The following is a 14,686-nucleotide window of genomic DNA, read 5'->3' on the forward strand; positions in this document are numbered from 1 at the left end:
TAGGATGTAAAAACGTGAAAGATACATGGCTTTAGAATGGAAAGTACAAAGAATTCTGCAGGATTCTGTAGCTATTCCTCTGGCATCTCTGAAAAGATTGTGGGCAGTGAGTAAGGGGAGGCGAGACCTGAGTTCCAGGGAGCACTTGACCCAAGTGTCCCCCTCATCAGTGCTCTCCCTTCAAATACACATGCAGGATACACACACTACCAAGGGGGCTAGCCTTGAGAGGTGGTCTTGATAGAAACCATGCCAGATTCCCAGGAATGGCACTGGGTATCACATGAGCACATTAAAAAGAGGTTGAAAAATTATGACCATTAGCCAAGCCAGAATGAAAGTGTGACTTGGGAGCAGGTATATGTGAAGACAGCATGGGCGGGGGGGGGCGGAAAGATCACATTCTTGTGCTCAAAGTGCAAGGATAACAACGATTAGATAGAGAAAGGGCCGGGGCAGAAAGGTAGTGGCACCACTAGGCACAGGCCTGGAAGCAAAAGAGGCTCCAGGGCTGCCTCCTTTGCGCATCTTGTTACAAGGCGCACTTATATCTCTGCAGCTTAAAACAGGCCCATACGATCCTGCATCAAGAAACGACCCTACTGCAGATGCCGAGGGGTGCAGTCATCTTTGGGGTGACCTTGGTTATTCTCTCATTATCCCGTTCCTTGCTCACTCCTAGACTTCTATACTGCTAACAAGGCTCTTCTGGAATTCTAAGTTATTCTATGGCCTTCCAAGAAATCTCGCCCCAAATCATTTCCCTAGAAATGTTTGGAAGCACAGGTGAAGCAGCCTGGAGACTCCTAGCCTTTTCCCTGGACTCCTTCAGTGACACCAACCTTCTCAGGGCTGAGCTGTCACAGTCCAGGGCTCGCTTGGGATCGAGGGAGTCCAGGGGACGACATGCCCCCCGGGACGGGTGTGCAACCGGCAGGTGTCCTAGGGCGGGCTTCTGGGTCTCGGCAGCGCGGGAGGCGGCGGCGGCGACGACGCTGGGTGGCAGGCTGCTGATGCTCGGTGCCCGCAGCCGATGGGAGGCAGCGTGAGCTGGAGAGAACCCGGAGCAGCCGAGGTGGTAGCGCGGGAGCGCAGCCTCCTCCCGCTCCCACAATGCACAGGGCGGCGGCGGCGGCGGCAGCATCACCGTCCGCCAGGGTGGCTGCGGTGGCGACCCCGAGGACCCCGGGCGCGCCGAGCGCGCGGCACTACTCGCGGCGAGCCCGGGAGTGATGGCGAGGCCCCCACGGGCCGCCTGCGTCTGAGGGGCCCCGCCCCGCCCCACCCGGCCCCGCCCGGCGCGGCCCGCCCCGGCCCTGCCCTGCTCGCTGCCGGAGGCAGCCTGGGCGCTTCCTAGTCGGCGCGGGCGGCCGCCCAGGCGAGGTGCGGCCTCCGCACGGACTGGGGGGCGTCGGCGCCGCGGGGCCCGCCATGGCCGCGTCCGAGCTCTACACAAAGGTAAGGCGCCCCGCGAGTCGCGCTGTGGGGAGGGGACCCCGCGGACCCACGCCGCCAGCTGTCATACTGGGGAGGGGCATGGGGCTTGAGGACCCGGTTTTGCTGGGCCGGTACCACCCCTTTCCGAGCATTTCAAAACCCTTGGCCCTGCTCGCCGGCCGCCAGCCGGCGAAAGCGCCTTCCTCGTTCAGTCGTTGATGATTAAGGCGGAGGAGGCCTGCCTCGGGTGCCTCTCTGGCCCCTGCCAAGCTTCTTGGGCTTCGAGCAGTGCGGATTTCTAAGGGAACCCGTGTGGATTTAGTAGGGCGGGCCTGGGTCAAGATTGCTCAGCCTTCCGTCTTGCTTTAGGAAAAATGCTGGCTTGTGGGAGATGCTAGATCTGGTCGGTCCCTCCCTTGGGGACACGCGCTTAAAATAACGTCTTGTGTTGGTATGCGGTGCCACTTCTACCGCCAGCCAACCTTTCTGTGTGAGATTTAGAATCTTTCGCCAGTTTTCACCTTTAGTTGCCTGGTTTCAGATTTTTACCCTGGGGTGGAGGGCCCTTGGGGAGCAGGCGGCGGAACAAACGCGAGCTGATTCACGGACTAGAATAGAATGGTCGGCATTCATTTGTCACTGGGAGTTTGCAACCTGCGTATAATCCCTTAGAGCCTTGTTAGGCTCCATGTCTTCACCAACCTCTGCGGCGAGCCTTCTCCTCCTGGGTTTAGTTTAAGGGAAGTAGCAGCCTTTCTTTCTTATACTGACGCTAGTATTCTCTGGGGCTGGTAATATCTGAATGGCATGTTTTGGAGAACCATACCTTCAAGACAGTGTAATGTCCTTTGTGACTGTGTTGTCATGGCATTTTACACTTTCACTCCCTTGTAGGTAGTAGGTGTTTTGCCAGCTGTTAACTACCTCTAATTCCGGTTAACAGAATTGCCTTAACTTTTCAAGTTGGCATTTGCAACAGCGTCTACATTTAGGGTCCAAGAATCCTTGTATCCAAATATTACCCAAGCAAGCCCTGGGCCCAAGTTGCAGCATGTTATTGAAGGAAGAGGTCTAGACCTGCCATTTAGAGACCCGGATTCTAGCCCTGGATGCTAGCCCTGGCCTTTTGAGTTTCTGTGTGACCTTGAGCAAATCACCTAACCTCTGTGGAGTTCCCCATGTGTAAATGAGGTTAATTACACCTGCTCTGTATCTATTACAAGGCTGTTGTTGTGAGGATCAAACTTTAATAATAGATGAGAATACTTTGTTTAACCTGTGAATTTCTGTGCAAATATGAGGTATATTTCTTCAACTATGAAATGGGTTTGCTTGAAACATTTCCTAGGATTTCTTTCTTTCTAGCTGCAGATTTGAAGACTGCACAGTTGGAACTTCTCTCTAAACCTGGTTATTCCAAAGGCATTTTAGATCTTTAGTGTACGACAGAATGCAATTGGAAATTTTGTAACAAACATTTATATAAACTATGTGCAAGGTACTGTTTTAAGTGCTTTACAAGTAATAACTCATTTATTTTTTATTTATTTATTTGTCTTTTTGCCATTTCGTGGGCCGCTCCCTTGGCATATGTAGGTTCCCAGGCTAGGGGTCCAATCGGAGCTGTAGCCACCGGCCTATGCCAGAGCCACAGCAACGGGGGATCCTCGCTGCGTCTACAACCTACACCACAGCTCACATCAACACCAGATCCTTAACCCACTGAGCAAGGCCAGGGATCGAACCCGCAACGTCATGATTCCTAGTCGGATTCGTTAACCACTGAGCCACGACGGGAACTCCATAATAACTCATTTAATCTGCATAATAAACATATGAGGTAGGTACTAAGAAATCAGAGTCGCTTTCACAAGAAGAGTAAATATCCCTTAGTTACTTTGCATAGACCTTATTCTTCACTAAGGTTTTGGGCTTTGGTCATAGCTTCCCCACAATCTGTTTTAAAGTTCACCCTCTAGTCACTGTAAAGACACATTGATTTAGACATCAGTGGAGAAATTGAGCTTAAACTGCCTTCTCTGAAATATGTTTATACCTAAGAATAATCTAGTCACTTGGTTTGTTTGCTAGCAAATTCGTTTTGTGAATGGGCCTTATCTTAATGGTGGGCAAAAATATTTATTGAGCACCTCCTGAGTGCCAGGTACTCTGCTTACTGTTGAGAGGTTCTAATATGAACAAAACACAGTCCTTTCCCTCAAAGGGCTTTCAGCCTGCTTCATATATTCTTGGCCCACTTTGAATCTCCAATGGCATAAATAACCTGCTGTTACCTCAGCGGCAGGCAGACAGCTGGCATGGTATTTATTTGTAGAAGTTAGAAAACGGGTTGGGACTTGGAGGTTGGAATGATTCTAGAGATAAAAGCTTGGGTAGTGATTATTAGAGGAAGAAGGAAATCATTAGAGGTAACATCAGTGGATAAACATGAGGATTTATCCCTTACAGAGGATTATAGAGAAGGAAGTTCTGGGGTTAGACTACAAAGAAATTTGTAATAGTGACATGCTATAATTATAGTATTCACCCATCGTGGTTAAATCTGAAAAGTGCCCCTTTAAAAAACATCATCCAGAGCTTAAAGGCAGATTTTGATGTGTGATACAAATCAGCTCCTATTACAGTGAAAGACAAGAGACCATTCAGTTTATTCTTTTTAACTAAAATGATGATGGTTTTGTCATAGCAATTTAGCAAGACTTTCCTTTTGTAAATTTTTCCAGCAGTGTAAACATTTTAAGGGCAATAGCTTGGTTCCTAGGATATAACATTTCTGGATACTAACATTTTGGTTAAAACATGTTTGTTGATTTTTAAAATAACAGCTTTATTGAGATGTAATGCACATACTATACAATTCACTAATTTAAAATGTACAATTAAAAGGTTTTTAGTATAACTACAGAGTTGTGTGTTGATTTGTTTTTAGATCCACCTGACTCGTTCCTAAAAAAAATGAAGGTGGCTGTGACATCTCATTACTTATAGTTTGAAAATACTTGCTGGTCTTGACTTGCCAGTGGATATCTGAATCATGATATCACCTGTAGCTGCTTTCAGCAATTTCAAAGGATTCAGCCTTTGTGGAGCAGAGTTTATTAATTAGGTCTGGCTAGATCACCAGCAGCAATAAAAGGGCATGCTAGTCCTCCTCACATGGGGTTCCCAGACACTATGGGTAGCATATAAATGTTATAGAATGGCCAAGATTACCTGCAGTTTAATTAGGAGTCCCATAGTATGTCAGGATGCTGACTTTTCTAACAGTACAAAAACAGTCTAAAACCCCTGCTCCAGGAGCTAAGGAGAATTTGTGTAGATTAAACAGCTATTAGACCAGTAGATTGTATGTTTGAAATCTTCCTTTCCCAATATATTTTCTTATACCTACTGAAGCCACATATAGTAATTTTATTTCTGGGATAGTTCCAATTTTATATGTTATGCTGTTGTCCCTTTAAACTATCAATCCTGGAAATTCCAATATTTTGGTGTTGAAATTGCATATCTGAGACTGCTTCCAACATCTTAAGGCAGAACAGAAATCTTTGATCATGTGCCCTGATTTGGGCTTTGGCAAGTACATTCACTTTTTTTAAGTCTCCTGTCAAGTTCTTTCCATGTTTTTCTTCCTGATGTCCTTTGGCCTGTTAATGGCTCTACTATTTTCATTGTCCCCAAGGTTGGAAACCTCTGCAGCCTTTTCTTTCTCTCATATTCTACTTCTCTTGTACCAGTTCTGATTTTACTTGTCATCTAGCTGACAGTTCTCTGTCTTCATGACTTGGAAACATTCCTATCTTATTACAGTTATTTGTGTATATGTAAGCCACTACCACAATACTATAAGCCACCTGAGATGCTGATCAGGGTTTGTTTACCTCCTGTAGAGCTGAGCACAATGCCTTCCACATAGTAGGTGCTCATTAAATATTTGTTATATGAATGAAAGAATGCTTAACAGTAGAGAAACAGAAAATAATCATTAGTCATTAGTCCACTTGTAAGAATAAAGCAAGATATAAAGAAGTGGTTATAAACAAGTAAACACATTTTCAGGCATGTTGAACAGGATGAGTAATAGAGAGGAGAGCTGGGAGCCAGAGAGACCAAGGAAACTTGTAGGAAACAAAATGAAAAGTGATGAAAGTCTGGTAGACTGAGGTGCAGGCAGAAGGTATAGGGAAGAAAGGGGCAAATCTGAGAGACAGTCTCTGTTGTGGATTAGACATATAAGATGGGACGGAGAGGGAATAGTGTAAGTTAACACTAGTGGCTCTAGCTTTGGAAACTGGAAGTTAATTTCCATTATATCATGATTTTTGCTGACTCTGTGGAAGTCGTAAGCTACTGAGAAATACTTCTTTAGGGAGTTCCCATCGTGGCTCAGTGGTAACGAACCCACTCAACTAGAAAAGAAATATTTCTTTAGACAGCTTGAGTAAAGCAGAATGCTCATGATTTCCTCTTCAGATTTGTTACTGTTTCTTGAAGTGTGATAGTTCGGTGTATTGCCCAGTGGCTAAAAGACTACAAAAAAGTTATAATTTTAAATGAAAGTTGCTACTTCCAGATTAATAGTTTAAATTTTACTGGTGCTTTTAGCTCCTTGAGTTAGAGGGACACTGAAGGAAGGTCTGAATGAGGTTCTAGAGATTTAATTTCATCCACCCAAAGGTTGAGGCAGAATAGGGGGCTAACTTTTTTATAGGACAGTGTTGGAGAGCTTCTGTTTTTCACTTTATGATGAATTTTGCCTCCATTGGGAGAAACTAGAGGCATGCGGCCCCTTGGAAGATGGATTTGGATTCACTTGCCTCCACTTTAGGCAGTTCCTAATGAAGTATGAGGTATTTTTTGGAAACACAGAACTCCTGGCTGATCTAGGGAATACGGTCTGGCCCTAGGTAAAATATCTTGTGGGCAAGCCTGCTCCACCCCAGTGGCCATGCCCTCTTTCCCACGGTGGTTTTCCCTGACTTTTTCCATTTGTCTGCCTGGGGAGGTTGTCCTCACCCTTTCCTTCAGCTTGGGCCTCTGTGACTCTCTCTCTAATCAACTTTATTGAGGTATAATTTACCTATAATAAAATCCACTCATTTTAAGTGCACAGTTTAATGAGTTTTAATAAATATATTCTGTCATGTTACCACATCACAAACAAGATAAAGAGCATTTCTATCACCTTCAGAAATTCCTTAGTGCTTAGCTTCTTCTCTTCCCCAGCTTATTGAAAGAGTTTACTGAAGTTGTCTTGCCCACTGTGGCAAAAGTGTTTGTTTTCAAAACCGTTATGGTTCCCACCTTACCCCAACCAATGTTAATGTTAAGTATAGAGGCCTGACCTTGGATGTGATTTCCTTGGGGTTTTACTGATAGCGGGAGGTGGGAGTAGATAGCAAGGGAGTTTGGGTGGTTTATTTAATCTTGGGTGGTTTATTTAATCTTTCCCTCACACACTTACTGCCTTACCTTTACTAATGGTGTCTGCCTTTGAGGCCTTGTTTCCTTAGGTCCTTAGTGTGCTAAAATGCCCTTCAGTCAGTTCTGCCCTTTAATAGTTCTCCTGCCTCGTCTGCCTTAGTTGTAATGTCAGTCTGGGTTTGTGCTGATGCAGATTTTTAAACTTTGCAGAAACTTCCCTGGCTTCTTCATGCCTTGGACAGTCTTCACTTCTCTCTGAAGCCCTTCTCAGATGAAAGTCTCTTTAACCAACTACTTTTTTTTTTTTTTTTTTCTTTTTCCTTTTAGGGCTGCACGCATATGAAAGTTCCCAGGCTAAGGGTGGAATCAGAGCTGCAGCTGCTGGCCTTTTTAGCCACAGCAATGCTAGACCTAAGCCATGTCTGCCACCTATACCACAACTCTTGGCTACACCAGATCCTTAACCCACTGAGTGAAGCCAGGGATTGAACCTGCATCCTCATGGATACTAGTCGGATTCTTAATGTGCTGAGCCACAAGGGGAATTCCTGAGTAGCTACCATTTGCTTTAAACCTCTCTGTGTACCCTGGAGGCATTTTGCCAATTATATAACTTAGGGATGATGTAATTATGCGGTGATTTCAAAATAATGGCTGCAAACTTGATTGAAGTCAAGAGAGAAGTGTGTTATCCACTCCTAAGTGTTCATGAAGACTATCTATATACCTCATTTGGCCTGATGTGCTGCTGTGTCCAAAAATATGAGCATAGTGCTGGACTGGAGGGAGATGGGACACACAAAAAGTTTTGTCTCTCTTTAGTTACTCATATAAAAATATGCATTGTTGGAGTTCCTGTTGTAGCTCAGTGGAAACGAATCTGACTAGCATCCATGAGGACGAAGGTTTGATCCCTGGCCTTGCTCAGTGGGTTGTGGATCTGGTGTTGCTGTGAGCTGTAGTGTAGGTAGCAGATGCAGCTTGGATCCTGCATTGCTGTGGTTGTGGTGTAGGCCAGCATCTATAGCTCTGATTCAACCCCTAACCTGGGAACCTTCATATGCCGTGCAAAAAAAAAAAAAGCCAAAAAAAATATGCATTGTCTTGGCCAGGAATCCTGTGTATGTGGTTGGGGTTTCTACTTCTTGCTAAATACATACTGGAATTTCAGAATGGGAAAAGTGAAATGATCAGGGCAGTGAAGAGGCTAGACAAATTAGTTTAGAAAGATGAAGGTAAGCTGGGAAAATGGTGAAGTATTTAACAAGATTAGAAGTTTATAACATCAAATCCCAGTTTAAGAGGGATACTTGCTAGATCTTGAAACAAAAAATATGTCATTACAGTGACTTTTTACTTTAAACATTGTTTTACATGTATGAAACTCATTACCTCAAGTTATGATATCAGCTAAGATGTGTTAGATAAAAAGGGTCTGGCTAATTCATGGATTATACTTCTGACAAACCTACTTTCCAAACCTCTCTTTGACAGTATTAAAAAGTTTGCCAGTCAGAGCTGTTTTTGTTGAAAGTAACAGAAACCCCACTCAAAGCCAAAAAAGATTTTATTTGCTTAGATGCCCTGAAAGCACAGGCAATGGCTAGATTGAAGGCTCAGATCTGGTCTCTGGGGCTCTCTGTCACTGGCTCATGTCAATCAGACTATGCTATTTGATGTTGGTTTCCTGCTTAGGACAGTTCTTTTAAGGTTGAGAAAGATGGACAGTGGTACCTGCAGACCATGTGAACTATCAGCTCTGGGCCCAGAAGAAGAGACCGTGGTAGAGGAATTCTGGTTGTCCTTGCCTGTGGTCCTGTGCCTTCTCCTATGTCTGTGCTGAGTAGTTGTGGCTGAGGGGGAACATGAGTCGGCCAGTCATTCTCATCCCAGAAGCCACAGGGAGGAAGGGCACTGTGATTGATAGTCCTACTCAGACCTGGTGGGGTGGCAGCAACCTGTTCCCCAGAAGGAATAGTGCTAGGGAGACAAAATGAAATAGCTACCCTTAATCAGTGTCCACTATGTATCAGTCACCAAAAGTGACTGAGTTCTAGTCTTCCTTTTCTGATCTTTGAGCAGATGAATGTGAGGCTTTTGAATGACCAAGAGGACTTTGGATATCTTTCCCCTAGAAAATCATTTCTAATTAAAAAAAAAAAAAAAGCCATGGAGAATCCATAGAAGCAAATGTTAGTAAAAGCATATGGGTGGGGGAGGGAGGGATAAATTAAGAGTATGGGATTAACACGTACACACCACTATATGTAAAATCGATAAGCAACAAGGGATTTACTGTGTAGCACAGGGAACTATATTCAGTATCTCAATAACCTCTAATGGAAAAGAACCTGAAAAAAAATACATAACTGAATTACTTTGCTGTAACACCTGAAACTAACACAATATTGTAAATCAGCTATACTTCAATTTAAGAAAAAGCATATCAAGAGTTCATGTTGTGGCTTTGGGGATTAAGAATCCACCTAGTATCCATGAGGATGCAGGTTCTATCCCTGACCTCACTTAGTGGGTTAAGGATATGGCGTTACCATGAGCCGTGGTGTAGGTCGCACACACTGCTTGATCCCATGTTGCTGTGGCTGTGGCATAGGCTGGCAGCTGCAGCTCTGATTCAGCCTCTATCCTGGGAACTTCCGTATGCTGCCTTTGCAGCCGTTAAAAAAAAAAAACCAAAAAACAAAAAACAAAACAAAACAAAAAAAGAACAGTTAAAAAAAAGAGCAAAAGCATGTCAGAAATTATTTAAGAAATATTTTTATTGTCTTAATTGGGGGCTCTGAACTCTGTCACCTTTCCTTCTGATCTTTCTGCCAGAGTTCCTTAGCATTTTATTTCTTCTTATTTTCTTCACATTCTTGCATGCATGCATTATTTCCTTCCTGCATTTTCAACCAAAGATGAGTTGCAAAATTTCTTATTGCCCCCTTTTGACTGTTGGAATCATTCCTTATTCATTTCCAGTTTTCTTTTTTTGCTCTCTTACCTTCCACCCTGTCATCTACTTCTTGATCTTGTTACTACTGTTTTTCATCTATCCACACCTAATGCTCTGCTGTCCCTTGTTGTAACCATACACACAAATACATACACACATAACCCTAAAATGGAATAAAGTAATTTCTTATAGAGTGAATTATTTAATAACTTGGATTGGTGAGGGTACTTCATTTCCTCAAATCGAGATCCTTTTGCTTTGTTACCATTCTCTGAATCTGACGTCACAATAGGAAGTACTTTTTTTTTTTTTTTTTTTTTTTGTCTTTTTAGGGCTGCACCTACGGCTTATACAGGTTCCCAGGCTAGGGGTCACATTGGAGCTGTAGCTGCCAGCCTACACTACAGCCACAGCAACGTAAGATCCGAGGTATGTCTGTGACCTACACCACAGCTCATGGTAATGCCTGATCCTTAACCCGAACTTGTGTCCTTATGGATGCTAGTCAGATTCATTTCTGCTGAGCCATGATGGGAACTCCTAGAAAGAACTTTTCCATGAACTTACATAAATCAGTTTCTGTGTATGTATGTGATTTAAGCAAGCACTTTTTTGTTAGACTAGTTTTTAGACTAGTTTGACTAGACTAGTTAGAACTTAGTTTTCCATCTTATCATACTGGAGTGCTTACAATAAGATAATCAGCTATTCCTTAAAGATATGATCTCACTTTAAAACATTTTTATAGCAGTACTTAAACTTTCAACAGAATTGGTCTCTCTGCTCAAGCTGAAAAAAATCTTATTTCTAGTTTGACAAGAATCATGCTCAGGTCAGGAGCAGAACTGCTAGAAATATTTTCCATAAAATTAGGAAAAGTGTGTATATTTTTTTCTTTTGTTCCTTTTAGGGCCAAACTTGTGGCATATGGAGGTTCCCAGGCTGGGGCTGAATCAGAGCTGCAGCTGCTGTCCTATGCCACAGCCACAGCAACTCAGGATCCAAGCTGCATCTGAGACCTACCCCACAGCTCACAGTAGCACCAGATCCTTAACCCATTGATCAAGTCCAGGGATGGAACCAATGTCCTCATGGATACTAGTTGGGCTCATTAACCACTGAGCCACGATGGGAACTCCCACAAAGTATGTCTTAATAATAAGAAATTTGGGGAGTTCCCGTTGTGGCTCAGTGGTTAACGAATCCGACTAGGAACCATGAGGTTGCGGGTTTGATCCCTGGCCTTGCTTAGTGAGTTGAGGATCTGGCGTTGCCGTGAGCTGTGGTGTAGGTTGCAGATGTGGCTCGGATCCCAAATTCTTGTGACTGTGGTATAGGCCAGTGGCTACAGCTCCAATTGAACCCCTAGCCTGGGAATCTTCATATGCCTTGGGAGCGGTCCAAGAAATGGCAAAAAAAAAAAAAAAAAAAAAAAAAAGACCAAAAAAAAAAAAGGAAATTTGGGTCAAAACCTGGATTAAACTTTCATCAATTCAGAATGTGTATTTTCAATTTTCCTTTTCTTTTCCTTTTCCTTTTTTTTTAAACTTTTTGAGGGCCTCACCCATGGCATATGGGAGTTTCCAGGCTAGGGGTTGAATCAGAGCTGTAGCCACCAGCCTGTGCCACAGCCAGAGCAACACGGGATCTGAGCCGTGTCTGCAGTGTACACTTCAGTTCATGGCAACACTGGACCCTTAATCCATTGAGCCAAGGATCAAACCCACATCCTCATGGATGCTAGTCAGGTTTGTTAATGCTGAGCCACAATGGGAACTCCTAGTTAATTTTAGATTCCAAGTCTCCTTGGCAAGGGTTGGCATTTACAATTTTGCAGGGTAGGATATTCATATTTATTTCATTTTAAAAATAGCAGTTTTTATGTACATTGCTCCAGGGCCAGGATGACCAGATGTCCCACTTCTGTGAGATGCTTTCTGCCATTTATTCTGTCTTGAAAAATCCTCTCAGAGTAGAAATGTATAAGTTTATTTTAAAAACTTTACCTTTTAGAAATCTAAACTATTTCCTTTTTCTGGAAATTTTCCTCAGTCTTACTCTTATTTACTGTTTCTTCTTGATCTTGGGCAAATCTGGGCCAGAAAGTATAGTTGAATTTAAAAGATTTTTAAAAAGAGAAAAAGTATCATTTAGCTACTGTCTTAAGTGTATAAAGAATATAATTTAAACTTGGAAATTACCTGAAAATATGTTACCATTTCATTTTAGACAACATGTTCTTCTAATTAGAACAAACTACTATTTGTCTGGAGTAGTCAGAGGATGTTTGCCCTCAGTGAGCTGTCAAGTACCTGAGAGACTTTTAGCATCAAATGCCTACTTTGAAACAATTAGAATGGAGCAGAATACACCAGTGCTAGAGAGAGTATCATAGAATGGAATCTTCCTAGTGCCCAAAAGGTGCTTTGGGGTTTGTGAGGCCTCCAGGCATGGCTATGGACAGCAGCCCTCCTTAAGGACTAGTATCCACAATGGTGGTTGATTATGTGGAGAAGTTCCCTTGTGGTGCAGCAGGTCAAGGATCAGGCATTGTCACTGCAGTGGCTCTGGTCATTGCCAGGGCATGGGTTCAGCCCCTAACCTGAGAACTTCTACATGCCATCCATGGGTGCGGCCAAAAAAAAAAAGATTATGTGGAAACTTAGGTATTGAACGCATAGGAAACTGAGCCAAAGCCTTACCGTCCTTGGACGTTTCTTTTCTTCCTCACTAAAAGTTTGATTTTTTACCTTATTTAGTTTTCATTTGTTTTCTTCTAAAGACTGTGGCTTGGACTTCCTGCTGTGATGCAATGGATTGAGGATCCAGTGTTGTCTCTGCAGCATGTTGAATCGCTGCTGAGGTGTGGGTTTGATTCAAGTCTGGGAGCAGTGGTTAAAGGATCTGGTGTTGCTGCAGGTCAGATTTGATCCCTGGACTGGGAACCTCCATATGCCATGGGTGCAACCAAAAAAAAAAAAAAAAAAATCCCCCAAACAAAAAAAAACCAACTGTGGCTTGCATAAACACCTGGCTCTATGGCATGTATAATTATCAAAAAATAATTGTTAATATTTACTGAGGTCTTGCTGTAGATCAGACACTATTCTGAGGGCTTCATGTTTCTTACCTTGGCTTCCACTTCTCTCAGTGCCTGAAAGTCAGGCAGTTCATCACAGCTGTCAAGGCATGGACTTGACGCTTAGAGCTTGAATTCTGGTTTGAATCCTGGATTCACTCTTCACTTTTTGTGTGACCTTAACCAAGCCTCTTAAGCTCACTGTGCCTCAGTTTCCTCATTTTTATGAGGGTAATAATATCTACCTCATGTGGTTTTAATGATGACTAAATTATTTAATATATAAAAATATGTAGTACTATGCAGTTATAAATGTTAGCTGTAATTATTGTTGCTGATCATTTATATCTTTCATTGTCCTTTTGGTCTGGCTGCTTTGTCTTCTTCATGAGCTCCTTCCATTGACCCTTGGAGACTGGTGCTCCTAGGCTCTGTCCTTGACTTACAGTTCCTCCCACTGTGGCCTGATCCACTCCTGATGAATCAGGACCAGTCCTGTGCTGATGACTTCCAAATCTGTTTCTGACCTACTTTCTTTTCCTATGAACTGAGATCCCTACAAGTGCTCACACCTAGAGTATTTAAAATTGAACTTGTCATCTCCTCCCTTTTCATGCCATTCTACCCTAGAGTGTCTTAGTTTTCTCTTCTTTATGATGGGACAATATTAATACATACTTCATGGGGTTGTTTTGAAGATTAAATGACATAGTTAATGCAAAACATTTATAATAATGCCTGGTACATATTTAAGACATATTAACCACTATAGATGTTGTTATTTGCATTACATTCCCTGTCTGATAAATAGCATCAGCATCTAATCCATTAACCCAACCCCCAAACTTAGAAATTATCTTGATTTATACTCGAAGCCCCCACCCCTGTACCCTAACTGATCAGTTACCATTTCCTGGCATTATTTTTAACTCTGCTTTGGCCCTTATTATTTCTTTCCTGGATTCCAAAACAACTTCCTAAGCAGTTTTTTACCTCACCTCCTATAATCAATTTTTCATTCTGCTACCAGGGTGATCTTTAATGTAAAGCACATACCTGATCGTGTCACTCTAGCTTGAAATTCCTCCGTGATTCCCCATTGAATTTTTGTCTTGAGAATAAAACTTTTATGTCCATCTGAATCATCTGGGAATCTTGTTAAAACAGAGATTCTAATGGAGATCTGTGATGAGGCCTCAAGATTCTGTATTTCTCATGATGCCTGTGCTGCTGGGCTGAGGGCCACATCTCTAGTAGTGAGACTGTAATGCACAGGGCTCTTCCTGACCTGCCTTCCCCCTGGGCCTGCCTCATCTCCTGGCAGTTAGGTCTTCACTTTGAATTGAGAGCTCTCCAGGTGCCTTCTTGCTTCTTTGCAGCATTCCCCTTGCTTGGCTTTCTCTACTCCAGGCTTGTGAATTAGTTCCCCTAGATCCCAGTCTGGCTAAGACGCACCTGTGTCCTGACACCACAGTACATTGCATTATCCTCCCTGTGCTTCTCTGTGCTCCTTAAAGAGAGGGGAGATATCTCATTTGTTTTGTTGTAATAACAACCTTATTGAGATATAATTTACATACCATACAATCTGTCCACTTAAAGTGTGTAATTCAGTGGTTCTCCTCTGTCTTTTAGAGCCAATATCTAGATCGGGGTTTGGTACATAAAAAGTAACAAGTCCATGATTGAATGAATGCATTAATTAAATGATATTAAAGTACCATTGGTAAGTTTCCTCTAAATTTTCCTCTCCATATCTATATTTT

General features: G+C 42.9%; 1 protein-coding gene across 8 annotated transcripts in view; it reads left to right on the forward strand.

Moving 5' to 3' along the window:
• MYO5A (myosin VA) overlaps positions 1,241-14,686 on the forward strand; it is a 232,841-nt gene continuing 219,395 nt past the window's right edge. For 5 of the 8 annotated variants that reach the window (XM_013992980.2, XM_013992981.2, XM_013992982.2 and 2 more), the window contains exon 1: positions 1,315-1,458. In XM_013992980.2, coding sequence (XP_013848434.1) covers positions 1,432-1,458 — 27 coding nt within the window. In that variant the 5' untranslated portion in view covers positions 1,315-1,431. Of the gene's footprint in view, positions 1,459-14,686 lie in introns of all 8 variants that reach the window. The other 3 variants (XM_005659595.3, XM_013992979.2, XM_001926768.7) reach the window with 2 other exon arrangements.

This window comes from Sus scrofa, chromosome 1, assembly GCF_000003025.6.
Source record: "Sus scrofa isolate TJ Tabasco breed Duroc chromosome 1, Sscrofa11.1, whole genome shotgun sequence".
NCBI classification, from domain to species: domain Eukaryota; kingdom Metazoa; phylum Chordata; class Mammalia; order Artiodactyla; family Suidae; genus Sus; species Sus scrofa.